This window comes from Phymastichus coffea, unplaced genomic scaffold (assembly GCF_024137745.1).
Source record: "Phymastichus coffea isolate CEN01 unplaced genomic scaffold, Cenicafe_Pcof_1.1 PCOF00171, whole genome shotgun sequence".
Classification (NCBI taxonomy): Eukaryota; Metazoa; Arthropoda; class Insecta; order Hymenoptera; family Eulophidae; genus Phymastichus; species Phymastichus coffea.
The window spans coordinates 176,809-192,637 of NW_026706982.1; the positions used below are offsets into that span (position 1 = coordinate 176,809).

The following is a 15,829-nucleotide window of genomic DNA, read 5'->3' on the forward strand; positions in this document are numbered from 1 at the left end:
TCGGACCAAGGCTAGAAATTGTCAGATCCCGTGACAAAACAAAACAAACGAAAGTCGCTCGTTACAACTTCAGGTCGCAATCGTCGCACCGATATACTTTGCAATAGAACCACTCAAACATTCCCGTAACCCTTAGCTGAAAACCTATCGAGCGACCGTCTTATTGTTCCGATGTGAGATGCGGCGATTGAACGAAGTTGATTCTTTTCTGCATTTTGTTGAACGTCGCAAGGAGAATTACGGCGGTCTTTTCCGCAACGTGCGTCGTTGCGGTTTGTATTTTGCAAGGGCTACACGAGAACAGCGCATATTCGAGCGCGACCGATGGGTGTTACGACCAGCAGGAGATCCGTTGATAGCAGATTATCAATGGCGCGTCGACGAGCTAAGGAGACATATTATTTCATAGGCAATCACACCTTGACGAATTATTTTAAAGACAATGTGAATAAGAGAGAAAAATTTGATTGATCACGCATGTCTGCAAACCAGTGAGGGCTGCACTCGATGTATTTACGTTTAGCAGACGTTCGTTGTCTATGGTCACATTGAGAGAAGAAATAAATTTTCGAAATTATGGTCTCAATCTGTAGAAAAATTATTTCCCCTTCCACCACATGTGCGACAAGAATATAAGAATCAATGTTCTCATTAAAAAAAATGGATGCCAATGACATTGTCATCCTGAAATTAATTGTCGGCCACTGGCCATGTGCATGTTCCTCGCAACACACGAGTCGCCGCAAGTGGTGCACTGCGGGAACGATTCGTTTCCAAGCTGCATACAAGGTACACGACGCACATCTGCGGCTCCACGTCCATTTGCTATGCAGAAAGGGGGCTGAATATTCCATAAGCGTGTACGAGCGTGCGGCGCTATTACGATCAGCGAAAGAGCGCTCGATGCCGCATTATGCCAGATCGCTCGGCTACGACAATATCCGCGGGGAATATTTCACGAGCGCCTGCCATCAGCCGAGGCTATGGATGTGTTGCCGGCGCAGTTTCGCACTCTGCGCTATCTCGGGCTGTGGTGCGAAGCATCGGAGCATCAGCACTGGCTGGTGAAGTACATCTGGAAGCCGCTAGTCATCAGCATCGTGGTGCTCATGACGCTGTCGATGCTGGGCGCCACTCAAGTTTACCGCGACGACCTCGGCGAATTGACCGAATGCTTGTTCTTGAGCCTCACCTGGCTGGCCTTCTGCCTGAAGCTACTCAACTTCCTGTGGCGCGTCGACGACATGGACGGCCTGCTGAGCGAGTTTCGCGACGACGCCTTCGCACCTCGCACCGACGACGAGCGTCGAGTGCTGGCGAGCTACCGACGGCTTCTGCGGATCGTCGGCACGCTATACATGAGCATCGCCCAGACGAGCGCGGTGGCCTTCGAGCTTCTGCCCCTAGCCTCCTTGGCTGCCGGCAGCGACGATGTCCCCTTGCCGTACAAGACTTACGAACTTTACGATCGCGCGGACCCCGTGAGCTACTCGCTCGCCTACGCGTCCCAAGTGCTCGCCTTCGCTGTCGGCATATGCGCCAACGTCAGCCTCGACAGCCTACTCAGCGGATTCATACTGCTGATCTGCGCACAAATCGACATCAGCCGGCGGAGATTCGCCACCTCGGCGCGCGACGGCGATCACGCGAAGGCGACGAGGGACTGCGCCGCCCATCAGGTCGCCATTCGACGGATCATCCGAAAAGTGCAGAGTTTCTTTGTGAACGTCGTCGTGCTACAGTTGTCCTTTAGCCTGATCACGCTATGCACGAGTTTGTACAACGTCACCCGAGTAATCGGCATTTCTTTCGCGGAACCTATCGCGACCAACACCATCGACTGTCGCACGCTGTGTTTTACAGATGGAACTGGTCGAGTCGCTCGTTATGGTCATGTACCTCGGCTGCTTGGAGTGTCAAATCTTCTTCTACTGCTGGTTCGGCAACGAGCTGAAACTGAAGGTGCCGCGTCTGGCGACCGTAATAGCCGCGAGCTGCAGCGACTAATCGACATCGTTTGATTTGTTTATTTCAGACCGGCACGATCTGCGACACCATCTGCGAATCTGACTGGGCTGCCTTTTCGCCAGCGGACAGGAAGAACCTGTACTTAATTCTGCTCGTTTGTCGAAGGGACGTGACGATATCGCTGCACGGCCTTTGTCCGATTACTCTGGACGTCTACATCTGGGTGCGTCAGTTAAATGAAAATTAGTCTTATTGTATCCTTTACGGCTTCGCCGACTAATCGAGTCATCATTGTCATTACAGGTGCTGAAAACATCATACGCAATTTATAATTTGTTGAAAACCGTAGAGGCTAGAAATGAATAGAAATGAATCCTTTTGTTTTTCTTTTTTAACGTAAACGCTACGTGCTCACGAATTATCACTTACGCAAATTGCTATTTGTAACGCTGTATTCACTAACGTATTTGGCATTTCTATGTGCACAACGGCGTTTTCCTGATGATCACGCCAAAGAACTTACTTAATTGCCAGTATACCGTTTCCATAATGCTCTCATTTCGTTTAATCAGCTTACTTTTGAAGGGGAATGTCGACCATTAATTGCTGAACAAGTCGCGCGTTTGCCTCCATTTCATTTTCATTGTTTTTAACTTCACAGATATCTTCGCGAGACACGTGATTCCATTGATGCTGCTTGTAAAAACACGGGGCTTCTCACTTAACAATACGCGTACGAAGATACTGTTAAATCAGATTTGCTACTCGAAGTCACTTGCGCGACGACTCATCAGTTCAGCCGAAAAAAAAGACATTGCACCGCGACGCAGTGCTCGAACAGGCACTGACCAAGGAGCTGCAGCTCGCGATCGGACGGAGGTAGTCGCCGCGCATCGGTAATTGATTAAAGGCAAGCGGTCTGCCTTGTCTCCGCAGAGGCGTAGCGCATGTGCAATCCGACCTTCTTGCGCGGAGTGCCGCGAGCCACTGGCAGCGGGCGCGTCGGCTGTGCGAGTCGGGGGAGTGCCGGTGCACTCGAACATTGCACGAGGCGCGGCTAATCAGCCGAGGTCTTTGCACGATCGGGCTGCGAGCGCGCGATACCAGACTGGCGGCATTGCGAATTCATGGCGCCGGCCGAGCGCATTCGCCGAGTCCCCCTTCGGCGCGATGGACGTGCTGCCGCTGCACTTCAATACGCTGCGCCTGTGCGGCGTCTGGCACGAGGCGAGGCTGCACTGGCTGGTCAAGTACGTCTGGCGGCCGTTCACCGTCAGCTCCATGCTCCTGTTCACCGTCTCGCAGCTGGGCGCGCTCACGGTCTACCGCGACAACGTCAACGACTTCACCGAGTGTCTGTTCCTCAGCCTCACCTACTTCGGGCTCTGCTTCAAGCTGCTGAACCTGCTCTGTCGGCACGAGGCCATGCGCGACCTGCTGAGCGACTTCCGCCGGGACGTCTGCGCCCCGCGGGACGAGCGCGAGCGGGACGTGCTGGCCGGCTATCGCGGCATCGTGGCGCTGGTTTTCAACCTGCACATCGGCGTCGCCCAGCTGAACGGCGTGTCGTTCGCGCTCGTGCCGCTGGCGTCCATCGCCCTCGGCCAGCGCGACGTCGATCTGCCCTACAAGACCTACGAGATCTACGACAAGCGGTGCGCGCCCTACTACTGGCTGACCTTTGCCTTCCAAGTGGTCGCCGCCTGCATCAGCATCTTCGTCAACGTCACGCTGGACACGATCCTCGCCGGCTTCTTGCTGACCACCTGCGCGCAGATCGACCTGTGCTGCCACAGGCTCGCCGACTCGGCCGGTGGCAAACGCGCCACCCGGGAGTGCGTCCTGCACCACGTGCTCATCCGCGGGATCGTGCGCAAGCTCGAGGACTTCTTCATGCGCGTCGTGCTGCCGCTCATGTTCATGAGCTTGATCACGTTCTGCACCAGCGTCTACAACGTGTCGCAGGTAAGCGCGGCCGGGCCTCTCGTCGGCGACGCCCATGCACTGACGCCCTCGGCCCAATGTCGTAGACGAAGAACAGCGGCGCCGAGTGGATGTCGTTCGTCATTTACCTCGTGTGCCTGCTGTGCCAGCTCTGCTGCTACTGCTGGTTCGGAAACGAGCTCAAACTCAAGGTACGCTTCGCTGTACTTTGTCCGCGCGTCGCAACATACCGCAATCCGCACTGATTCGCAGAGCAACGCGATAAGCGACTCGGTGTACAACAGCGACTGGACTGCGCTGCCGCCGGCGGACCGAAAGGATTTGTACTTCGTCATGCTCTCGTGCCAGAGGGAGATGAGCATCTCCTTCCACGGATTCTGCACGCTCACTATCGAGATTTTCGTCTGGGTACGTTGTTCGCCGACCATGCTCTGCCTGGGATTGTATTCACACCGGTCGACGTGACCTTCAAGCTAACTGTGATTATCGCAGGTATTGAAAACCTCATACGGGGCTTACAATCTGTTGAAGACAGTCGAATAGTCCGTCACCGAACGAGTTCATCACCGAGCACGATTCCTTTTCAATGACACGCGTGGGACGCTCCACGCCGAGAACCTTTTTACTGCCGAGTGCGAGAACATAGTGGACAACCCTTCGCACCACGTAACAAAAATGATTTTCACATATTTCTGGCTGTACGATCAATCGTACGCATATCTTCTGTAAATATTTTCCGAGTAATCGTCGACAAATCTATGTACGTATTTTTAATATGTACAAACGAACAATCAAAGTACGTATAAACGTCTATTAGTGCGTCGATTAATCCCTTGTCAAGCTTTTTGCCCGTCGGTTTCAAACTGCAATTACCCACTACCAACCGTATAGAAGGTTGAAGATCGTGACGACATAGGTGATGAAAAGTAAAAAATGCAGACACGGATATCCCACAATAGCCACATCAGAGATTCTATACCTTCGCGCCGACTATACGTTCAACAGATCGAGAGGGGACATTCTCAAAAATCGAAGTGTAATGCGCCAATCATGGAGCGAATATACCAGGGACTGCTAGTCGCGCACTTTGATTTCGCATGCAAATAACGCGTGAGGAGCGCTAACGTTGCTGCAACGCTTCGTATACGTCGAATTTTCAAGCGACGGAGGGAAACGTCGGAGCCGAACATATATTTAGAACGGAACGCCGAAGCTTCGATATAAGCTATGCAAATGATGGCGGAGCGATTTGTCTTGCCGAGCACGTATTGGGATCAAAGAGCGTCATTTCAACTCCCCTATCGATATAGCGAAATTGCCGCAACCACCGAGAGCCGGGTATATACCTACCTGCGAAGACGCGTGGTTCACGCGTAATTTTAGTCCTAGCGGGGAGTAGGGGAGGGATTTCAATATTACGAACGTTTAAAAGAAAAGCTACAGATTAATTTGCGAAGATAAACATAAAGATTGTTACGCTGATGTCGTGACATTTCTGACAGATCTTATTAAAGATCTGAACGCACGTAGACTGGCCAAATAGATAAAAAATACTTTGCTTACAGCCTGTCAATGAGAAAATTCAAGTTTGATAAAACTTTCACCAAACTTACGTTGATTAAAGTTTATAAAAAGTTTTCTCGTGAGACAATGTAAAACTGAATACTGCCTCTTTAGTTCGTAAACTTTTTATCAAAACTTTTCACAAACTTACTTAATAATTTAAAAAAAAATATTTTGCTCTTTCGATGAATCGACACGAGGTTCACAAGATTTGGAAAACTTGATCTTTTGGTGTGAAACTTGATGTAAAGTTTCTGAAAAGTTCATATAAACCATATTTAAAAAGTTCATGTGATAAAATGTAAGTTTGACCAAAGATTAGCATATAACTTTACTCGAACTTTCATTGATCCAACTTTAAGAGTTATCGTTTGCTAGATTCCCCACAAGGGATGCCATGTCAGAGTGCCAAGTCACCGTACGCCAAGGGCCAGGTTCTGCGATAATTATTTGCGGGTTCTATCTCGGTTAAGGGAGCCGGCGTTGACTTTCACAGACAAGACTGATCGCACCGGTTAGGAGAGGTTAGAGGTTGATAAATAAAATTGCTCGTCGTTAGAGTACAAAAGGTCATCCCATTTATTACGCCAACGGAATACGATCACTTAAACCTACCGTACGGTAAACGAGCGGCGTGGGTGAGCGCGCTCGCTCAACCCGGATCGCGACAATCGAGAATCACGAGGGTGAATTCGCTCAGCGTGCGTACTTCTTAAACAAAACTGCGGTCACTGTAGACGAGCGAGAGTTGGCGAGAGAGAGAACAACAATTGTGCTTAGGAGAGCGACCCACAAGGTGTCGTAGGCTCGCTGGTGGATAGGCGACGCCGGCGGAAACGAAGGCCTGCAGGTAGTGGCGCCCTGAAGATGACCGGCACCGGCTTAAGAGCGATTCTTGGTCGTGAAATTGTGGGAGCAAGTTCGGCCACCCTTGTAGATACCAAGTCGCCCGGGGATGGACGATTGGCCAGGCGTCGACGTTGGAACGCTGTTGGCGGTTGATGATAAGACACCCCGTCGGTATCAGCACTGACTCTTGTCGGACTTATCCTCTCTGAAAGTAGGCGGCCTTCTCGATACTCGCCTCGCGTCTCACTTCCGTCAAACCGCCTTATTGCTCTTCAGCTTCTTTCTCGTATGCTGAAAAAAATGCTACCAACTTATCTTGCACCTCGTATTTATGATGAAGTTCATGCCGGGGTTGTTGATAGATTTATTTAAATTTGTAAGTGGATAATTAACCATATTATTACCCTCAATCATATTAAATTTTGCTCTATAATTTCGTAAATTGGTAAGTGTAATAACAAATACCTGCTCACTGATTGCACGAAAAAAGTGTGTTACTTGTATCGTGATTTTAAAATGTAATGTAAAAGAGTTATTTCTTTGTCATTTGGTAAAGGATTACATTCCAAAAATTTTTGAATGTGAAAAAACAATGTGTATACTGTTAAAAAATGTCGATAATATTTTGAATGTTATATTACGTTCATTTTAATGACAGAAAATTCATTGTATGGCCTACGAATACTCTCGAGGAAGAATTAATAAATTTATATAAATTGTTATTGTTATTGTAACTTCAAGAAACACATCCACATGGAACGCTGCAGAGGTGAACTAGGTACCTTACGCATTAGTCTTGGTTCCCTATAGCGATGAATATGCAGACCTCCCCGCCGTTTCTTTTTAAATAGTGTAGGAGAATAAAGTTTTACACGCATCGTGACTGGACCTATAGTTTGAGGTGGAATCTGAATTACCGGAATCACGGTAACAAATATATGAAAATTTTATTTCAGAAAAAAACTTTACATGCCCAGAGTTCGAGCCCACGATCTCTTGCACACAAGCCTGAGCCACCGCGACCGTAAATTTATATAAGTTCATACAAATTCATAAAAATCTATTGATTACCTATGTAAATTAATTTTTTACTCAAATAATTCAAATAATATGACTACAAAAAAAAATTATTCATCTGCATATATACTGTTAGACTTTTTAGTATACAAATGTTATTTAGCGCGCTTCGTTCGTTCTTTCTTTTATGTTTTTCTGTTATCTATTACGTTAATCCAACTTTTTACATGTAAACTTGGAAATTCTAATGGGCACAAATAAGTCATACTATTTAAAATGCAGTTCATATTAGTGATTAGTTTTCAAAAATAGTGACTTCTTGGGTAATTTGTTTAAATAACTTTTTATAAACAATTGCAAATGGCAAAAGGAAAAACACGGCTAACTTATGCTATGAATGGCGTAGTTAGTTTGACGCTATCTTTTCCAGTTTCGGCTTGGGCCTTAATGGATTAATCAAACCTGATTTTTTTAAATAATTAATTCAAACTTTAGCATAACATTTGTAAAACTTTAGAATTGGTCAAAGTTATGCCAAACTTTAATTTTTTTCACGTTTAAAGAGAAATTAGAAGCTCATTCGATTCAGGTAGTCGCTCGCTATTATTTTACGAGAAATCACAATACAGTACATTCGGATCGATATCGATAGCAGCGAGAAGCAGTCAGTTGCTGTACGCCTAAGGATTCACGCCTTCGATCAAGTTATACCACGAGCTTATATCTCGCCTTATGTCAACTTAATCTAGTGAATAAATCTTATATTTTATTTAAAACTTGAACCTTTAATTCTTCCTCCGAGATAGAATTAACTTACACACGGAAGGTGTATCACTGATCACCTTGAAAATCAGTTATATTTGAAGAGTTCTTCAGTTGCAACGTGGTATGTACATATTTATAATAATATTTAGGATTTTGTTCAACATTTTTTATAAGTGCTGAAGTATAAAACAGATAAAAACCGATTCATACATAAAGTTCTGTCGAATAATATTTGGAATTTACATAACCGCCACATATTCGTAGTATTTTTATAAGTTAATTAATTCAAACATAATATAAATATTTCACGCAAAAAAAGGAAACAAGATTATATCTCCAGCCTTATAGATCGTCGTTTGCTCGTCAATGCTGCATACCCACACGTAGTACCAAACGTGCATACATAAAGCCACAGTATTTAAACAAAAGACGAATCAAATTTCATTGAATGACTAATAGGTTAACTAAATTAGATTTACTACGGAGAAAAAGTGAAAATAACAAAGTGATGATAATAATTGAAATACTTAGAAGATATAAAACAAAGTTTATTGTACCCCATTGACTAATCGGCTACAGTCCAGTGACTGGAGGATGTGAATTTCACATTTCCCATTGCGCGTCGCGTAATTATTTTCTGAAAGTGAATTGCATCGTTACACAACTTTATTATACATCTTGTAATTACCTATTTGACGCGCACTCAGAAATAAGTACATTTCCTAATGGGTGCGCAAGGGCTTTTTGGCCTCCAACTCGCACCGTAAACTTCTTGTTACGTCAAAAATCTTTTTCGCGTCAGCTAGAGACAATATTATTCCGCGTGAGAATCGAAAACAAGCGCCGAAGATGCGATTTGGAGATTTGAATACAGGAAAATTTATTGCAAAATATTGTTGACATTGTCGTAGTTGTAATGCCTTGTTTAAAAAAAGAAATGTTTCTCCTTTTTTTGTTCTTTTTTTTCAGAATTGTTGACAGCTACAATTTTGCTCACTTGTAATCATGTACCGAACAGCGTCGGGAGGGTACAGAGTCATGTCCCATTTTGACCAGGACACATTGCCAGAATTTCCGATTCCCGATGATTTAATACAAGTTCTTGATATAAACGACGACTCGGTGATGACGGAAGAAGCCCTGATGTATTCGAGGATTTTGGACTCGTTAACTACTGTGAAATACGTGGATTTGTCGAAAAGTCATTACCTGGATCTGCTAAAGTTGGCTCTCTATTTGGAAGAATACCAGAGTAACGAGGAAATGAAGAAAAGAAAATTATTCCAACAAAGAATTCAGTTGGTAAAGCTTAATAAAGAAGAAATCGCTTTTGAAATACACGTGAATGACCTGGACGAAGAGCGCCCGTGGATACGTGAAAATGATTTCGTCGATGTAATCAATGCAAGAACGTACAAGTCGTTTACTCTCAAAGTCGGCTACATAATGAAAGATAAAATCATAGCCATGGATAATAGAAGGTCATTAAATAGATTATGGATATGCTATTTTAGGATTGTGATTCAATTACAACACCGTTATTGTATTTCAGATTTTGTAACGTATTTAACCCGAGACATTTGTACAACATCGAGTTTCGTTTTCAAAATTACCCTTTAAGATGCAGTCATTATGCTATATGGATCGTGAACAGAGAAAACACAATTCATACTCTTTTTCCAGACGAGCCCAAGTCGACGAATAATCAGACTAATGGGTAACATCGTTCATTAACGTTACTAGCCTTTCATATATACTTTGAAAATGTTGTATAATTAGTTTATGCAGTTTACGTATACGCTTGTTGGTTCTGTTTACCAGGCTTTTCAAATTTTTATTATTTTTAATTCTGCATTCCTAGTAGTATATCTAATTAACTGCCACGATTGTATTTATAATTATCTATAATTAAAAAATCTGGCATGACTACATATTTCGCTTTATCTTGTCACATAAAACGCAAATTTTCTTAGCTTGTTGACGACGTTCGTCTCGAAAATAGCAATTAATGACCAACAAAAACAAGCCGTAATGAACATTCTGAACAAATCGTCGTTTCCTGCTCCATATATTTTGTACGGGCCGCCTGGCACTGGCAAAACTGCTACATTAGTTGAGGCTATTTGCCAAGTAAGATCTGTAAACATTACGCCTTTGTCTTTTTGCCCGCGTATAATATAACGACTGAGGAACCAGATACTTTGCGTCAATTAAAACCTTGCAGATTCATGAGATGTCTTCGTTTGACCGTATTTTGGTTTGCACTCCATCAAATACCGCTGCCAATGAAATTATGAAGAGACTGCTTATATTTATTCCGTCCAATAAGGTGTATCGAATTTTTAGTCAATCTAAAAATAGGTAAACTCTCTAAATGTTTGCGTTATGTCTACTATAATGATAAAATCCTGCGAAGAGTGTGATTCTGTTTCATTGTTTTTTCAGATGGAACGATAAAGAATTCAAACATTGTTCTTTTTCTGGTAAAATGTTAACACCTGCAGATATCAGACACAAGGCTATCCTTGTCACAACTCTGTGCGTTGCAACAAAGTATCGGCATTTTATCATTATTGTCTTGTACAAGTAACTTATTTTTTCATTTTTCGTGTACAAATAATTATTTTTGTATGTTTTACAGATTGCTGCTGATGAAACTAAATTGCGACTATTTTTCTTACATTTTCATTGATGAAGCTGGTCAAGGAACCGAAGCTGATATTATGATTCCATTCAGTATAGCAAGCAAAGAAAACAGGCTCCATAGCCAAATTGTTCTCGCCGGTGATCCTCAGCAGCTAGGACCTACTGTGATTTCAAAACTTGCAGACATTATACTAGGTAAACACATTATTGTTATAAAAAAAGCCAGGCTGGAATAGTGTCTGCATTTCACCGTTGAATATTTATCACTTTAGGGAGATCAATTTTAGAACGGCTCATGTCTTATAAAATTTACCAAAAGGATTCTCAAAACACCTACAATCCTAAGTAAATTACCAAACTACTTCATAATTACCGCAACCACCCAAGTATTATTCAGATTTCTAATAAACTATTTTACGGGAAAGAATTGATCCCAAAATTTTCAATTCATGATGAAGCGAAGACATTCCCTGTCATCTTCCATGGTATAGAAAGTATTGAGGAGAAATGCTCATATTCTCACAGGTGAATTTAACGTATTCAGTTTGTTTATAATTGATAAATGGTTTACAAATTGAATTTTATTAACTGGTTATTCTAGTGCATACAACTATAAAGAAATAAATCTAGTGTTAGAGTATGTTGACAAATTGTTAGATAACAAAACTGAATTCGGCGAGGTTTCATCTAAGGATATTGGTATCGTTACATTTTTTACTCTTCAAAGTAAAAAAATCAAGAATAGATTGAAAAAAAAAGATGATGAAATAAGTAAACGTATGAATAACGATTCGGAGATCAAACTTTTGAAAAAAGCTGACGATGCAGCAAGTACTGACATCGAATCGAAAAATGAAAAGAGTGACCAAGCAAACGACAAGAAGGATATCATAGCAAAAATCGACAAGATTACACTCGAAAGTGAAAGTGAAAATATTAAAGTCGCATTGGAAACTGATAATAATAAAAATGAAATCAAATGCAAAAATTACCAAGACATCAATGTAGGTACTGTCGAACTGTTTCAAGGTCGAGAGAAAAAAATTATAATTGTAACAACTGTTCGAAGTAAAATCTTCGTCCACAACGGCCAACAACACATTGGCTTTTTGTCGCATCCAAAACGCTTCAACGTGGCGTTAACGCGCGCTCAAAACGCCCTCATCATCATCGGAAATCCATTCATCCTGCAAAAGGATCATATGTGGCTATATTTAATAAAATATTGCATAGACAATGGATCGTACCGAGGATTGAAATTTGAAATCCGAGATCCGTGCAGCGAAAAAGTAGAGGTATCGGACTTGCAAAGCATCATTAATACAGTATATTTATTCGAAGACAGTCCACTCAAATTGTTTCCGTTCCAGAATTGGCAATAGGTAATTTTCAATTCATTTTTTCACAATAGTTATTATTATTTTCAATACATAAAACTTAATTGATTAATTTTTTTTTGTAGACTGTGCATGTAATTTAATTAAACGTCATTGACGACGAAATGTGTTATTTGCTGAAAACTGTTGAGTTTTGTTGAGTTTGAAGAAAAGAAGATTGATAAGTTAGCCAATCTTCTCAATATTTTTAATTGCGATAATAAATTGAAAAAACATTATTATTTCAATGGCACTTTTCATACAATTTTTAAACGAGACGTTTAATTTTGTTCAATGTAATATGTTTTATGACAGTGTGTATCCGCCGTAAAGCCGTAATGTAAAATGTTTATTTGTAGCTCTATATTACTATAAACGACTAAAAAAAATTTGCCCCTGAATTAATTTTAATGTTCAAATGATTTCAAATAAAATATTTTTATCGTTTAATTGTTAATTTTACATTGTTTAAAAATTTGCAAGATACCGACAGATTTTTATTCTTGATCCACAAAAATTTTTTTCAAAAGTTTCGTGTAACGAATATCTAATTTTGACAGGGAGAAAGGTAAAAATTACCGTATAGGGGCAAAATACAGGAAAAGAATACGAAAAGCGTGGCGAGGGTGGTACATCGTACATACCACCTATGGATGTGCTAGAATCTAAGATGAAGTATGAAACGCGAGCGCTGGTAAGATTCGACTGTAAAAAACAATAATGGTGATGGTGATATTTAGTGTAAACATTTGAAAGATATCGACGTTGGTACTGTTAATTGTTTTCAAGCACAGGAAAGGAACTAATCATCATAATGGCAGCTGTTCGAAGTAAAACCTTCGTCAACAATGGCAAACAATACATTGGGTGTTTGTCATGTACAAAACGATTCAACGAGGCTATGCTTCGCGATTACAATGGCCTTATCGTTGACAATCTTAACATTCTGCAATAAGGTCGTATGCACAAAGGATAATAAGCAATCAATAATAGTAAAGACGTAGAAGGCCGCTATGCTGGCGGATTATTTGAGGAACAATCAATCAAAATGTTTTCATTAGATAGTTTTTACTCTATTTTTCAGCTTCTTTCACGTCACTTTAAATGATATGAAAGTTACTAAATTATCAATCTTTTATTCGTAGAACAACTAAAAAATAAACTCGAAGCGCAAGTTCAAGAACGTCTTCATAAACCTTCGATGGACGTTGGCTTCAGTGAAAAATTGAATTATTTTTTCAGATGTATTTTTTTCATTCAATTGTATTTTTATTATTTTAGGTTAATATACAAGTCTCTTTGTGTTCCATCTAAAATTATTAGATATACAATTAAGGACAGTACTTCTTCATCATATAGTTAATTATAAAGAATATTCAAACAGTCAAAAAAATATTTTTATAACGGTTATTTTTAAGCGAACAATAGAGTATCTAATCATAGCATTCATCGCATATTCAACGAATGAAAGCGTGCATCGTTTGAAAATGTGCATTCTTTATAATCAAACCAAACTGATTATAATAATCAGCTGTTCGAGAATAATGGGGCCACAAAATTGTTATCATTTCCTAATGTTGTTAATTCAGCTCTCGCAGCATTAAATGAATCTCGCTTTAACTTTCAATACAAGATAACTGTTATTTTATTAATTTTAATCACAAACGAATAAAAACATCAGACGCATATCGCTTTTCTACGTTTTTTCTTATATCAAGCATATTTTGTTTATATCTTTTAATGAAATATAATACGAGTTTCAAAGTTAATATAAAGCGAGACTTCGATTTTTATTGCTCGCCTCTTTATTGCAAAATGCTTGTTTTTTTTTCTAAATCTGTAGCTGTTCGACGCATTTCTAAGACACGCGGAGGAATCGTAGTATATCTACGCGCATGGATATACGTACTTTCGATTATCTCATCCAAGTCGCCTATGTATCGCCGAAATTCTGTAATAAATTAAAAATATCCGTCAACAAACTTGTTCAATTTTAACGGTCGATAGCAAGGGCAATTATTGAAGCCTACTGTTCGCTGTGCGCGCGATTACAAAGCAATTTGAAGCAGTTTTGAATCGACCGTGATATTAGCTTTGTTATAAAAACCGATGACTCGTTGTGGGGCTTTCGATGCGACAAGTAAAATATCCGAAAGTCTTTAAAAGTGCCTAATAATTGAAGATTTATGATATTGACAGTGTGAGTATATGTATAGATGTATTAAAAGTCATTAGCTCGATTCATCGCGTCACCGCGATTGCGTTGGATTCCCAACTATCTACGGTACCGTATAATTTTTTGTACACAAATCGATCTTGAATTTTCTCGTCCCCGTAAGGCATTAAATATGCGTGCGTCGCAGCCGCCGTGTAAGTACACCGCAAGTTCGCCTCCACGTTACTTTCGATTCCTTGAACTAAACGTAATACTGCCCACATGAGCACTATCGTCATCGGTGCTATTCATAATGCTATATTTACAAAACGAAAAAATAATCGCAGCGAACACGCATAGGGCAGTGCTTCTCACGCGCGAATCGCGCGATACCTATAATACGTATGTTAGCACAGGCTTGCCCAGTTATTCGTGGTGGCTTGAGTATGCAGGCTGGCCGTCACTACTGCCGCAGTCGTTTGTTTGAGTCGAACGCGCTCTTGGCTTGCTTGAAGACCGAGACCGACGGCTTGTTGCAAAGCTACCGATCGTAGTGCGGCAAGCAAGGAATCCGAAAGTCTTTAAAAGTGCCTGACAATTGAAGATTTGTGGTTTTGACAGTGTAAGTATATCTATCGATGTAGTAAGGAGTCATTAGCTCGATTCGCCGCGCCACAGTGTTTGCGTTGGAATTCAACCTGCGGCACCCTATAATTTTTTGTACGCAAATCTTAATCGCGACTCTCTGTGGCGAAACCGCTCATCCGAGTGTAGTGAACATTTTTTATTAATAAAATGCGAGAGACGTAAAGCCTTGTCGCTAAGCGTTCACAGGATCGCTGCTTAGCGCTCTTATAGAATGTAACTTGAATTTTTTCTTTCGCGAGTTCGCGTAGTATGTTTCACAGTTGTCTAATTTTGCAATAAATTTTATTAAATTTCGGGGCTTCTCGCATCGGATGTTATTTTTACTACAAACGAGAGTAAAACAGGAAAAATATTATAACATTGTTAGCATTGAGCTTATCGTTATTTTCTTCTCTGACTCATTTGTTTGCATGGAACGTTGACACAGTGCAATTTTCAGTCAATGCCCGTAATTTGAGCCGGCACACGCATGCGTTGGGGTATACATTGGCATGGAATAGAATAAAATAAAACGATAACAAAACGATAAGAAACGTGTGATTTGGATAAAAGACGAATTCCATTCACGTTTTCAGTATAGTAAGACTGATCAAATCCCTGCGATTGTTTTCCCGCAAGCAAGGTAATTATTGGTACATGAAAAGAATGTCATTGATATAATATCCGTATCTACTCGTAGCATGCTTTAGATGTTGGTGGAGGAAGGAGCCTTAACAAATCCATTAATAATGACATTCCATATTCAATTCTAAGATTTTTTATCGTTATTATAATTAACAATAATTAATAACTGCAACGATAAAATAGCACACGTTGCAATGCCGGTGCATGTAAGCTATATGACTTGCTCATAATTCTTTTTCAGAAGTGTATATGAATTGTGTGCTGACTGTTAATC

The 15,829-nt window shown here is 41.2% G+C and overlaps 3 protein-coding genes across 3 annotated transcripts; all 3 read left to right on the forward strand.

The window, feature by feature from the left end:
* Positions 1-983: 983 nt before the first annotated feature.
* On the forward strand, positions 984-2,334 carry LOC131673291 (odorant receptor 4-like). The gene is made up of 4 exons (XM_058951185.1): positions 984-1,793; positions 1,864-1,962; positions 2,036-2,191; positions 2,272-2,334. The coding sequence occupies exons 1-4, from the start codon at positions 984-986 to the stop codon at positions 2,332-2,334; spliced, it is 1,128 nt and encodes a 375-aa protein (XP_058807168.1).
* Positions 2,335-3,122: 788 nt separating this feature from the next.
* LOC131673284 (odorant receptor 94b-like) lies at positions 3,123-4,655 on the forward strand. The gene is made up of 4 exons (XM_058951172.1): positions 3,123-3,933; positions 3,999-4,103; positions 4,165-4,320; positions 4,405-4,655. The coding sequence occupies exons 1-4, from the start codon at positions 3,139-3,141 to the stop codon at positions 4,453-4,455; spliced, it is 1,107 nt and encodes a 368-aa protein (XP_058807155.1). The 5' UTR covers positions 3,123-3,138; the 3' UTR covers positions 4,456-4,655.
* A 4,489-nt stretch (positions 4,656-9,144) lies between these two features.
* Positions 9,145-11,101, forward strand: LOC131673292 (putative helicase mov-10-B.1). The gene is made up of 7 exons (XM_058951186.1): positions 9,145-9,587; positions 9,659-9,823; positions 10,080-10,236; positions 10,331-10,467; positions 10,552-10,692; positions 10,748-10,947; positions 11,025-11,101. The coding sequence occupies exons 1-7, from the start codon at positions 9,145-9,147 to the stop codon at positions 11,099-11,101; spliced, it is 1,320 nt and encodes a 439-aa protein (XP_058807169.1).
* The last annotated feature ends 4,728 nt before the right edge of the window (positions 11,102-15,829 follow it).

Coding starts and splice junctions, on each gene's coding strand:
- LOC131673284 (XM_058951172.1), top strand. CDS start 3,139: ATGGACGTGCTGCCGCTGCACTTCAATACGCTGCGCCTGTGCGGCGTC. Junction 3,934..3,998: donor GCGTCTACAACGTGTCGCAG/GTAAGCGCGGCC, acceptor CCAATGTCGTAG/ACGAAGAACAGCGGCGCCGA. Junction 4,321..4,404: donor CTATCGAGATTTTCGTCTGG/GTACGTTGTTCG, acceptor TGATTATCGCAG/GTATTGAAAACCTCATACGG.
- LOC131673291 (XM_058951185.1), top strand. CDS start 984: ATGGATGTGTTGCCGGCGCAGTTTCGCACTCTGCGCTATCTCGGGCTG. Junction 1,794..1,863: donor GTTTGTACAACGTCACCCGA/GTAATCGGCATT, acceptor TGTGTTTTACAG/ATGGAACTGGTCGAGTCGCT. Junction 1,963..2,035: donor GCAACGAGCTGAAACTGAAG/GTGCCGCGTCTG, acceptor TGTTTATTTCAG/ACCGGCACGATCTGCGACAC.
- LOC131673292 (XM_058951186.1), top strand. CDS start 9,145: ATGTCCCATTTTGACCAGGACACATTGCCAGAATTTCCGATTCCCGAT. Junction 9,588..9,658: donor ATAGCCATGGATAATAGAAG/GTCATTAAATAG, acceptor ATTGTATTTCAG/ATTTTGTAACGTATTTAACC. Junction 10,948..11,024: donor ACTTGCAGACATTATACTAG/GTAAACACATTA, acceptor TTATCACTTTAG/GGAGATCAATTTTAGAACGG.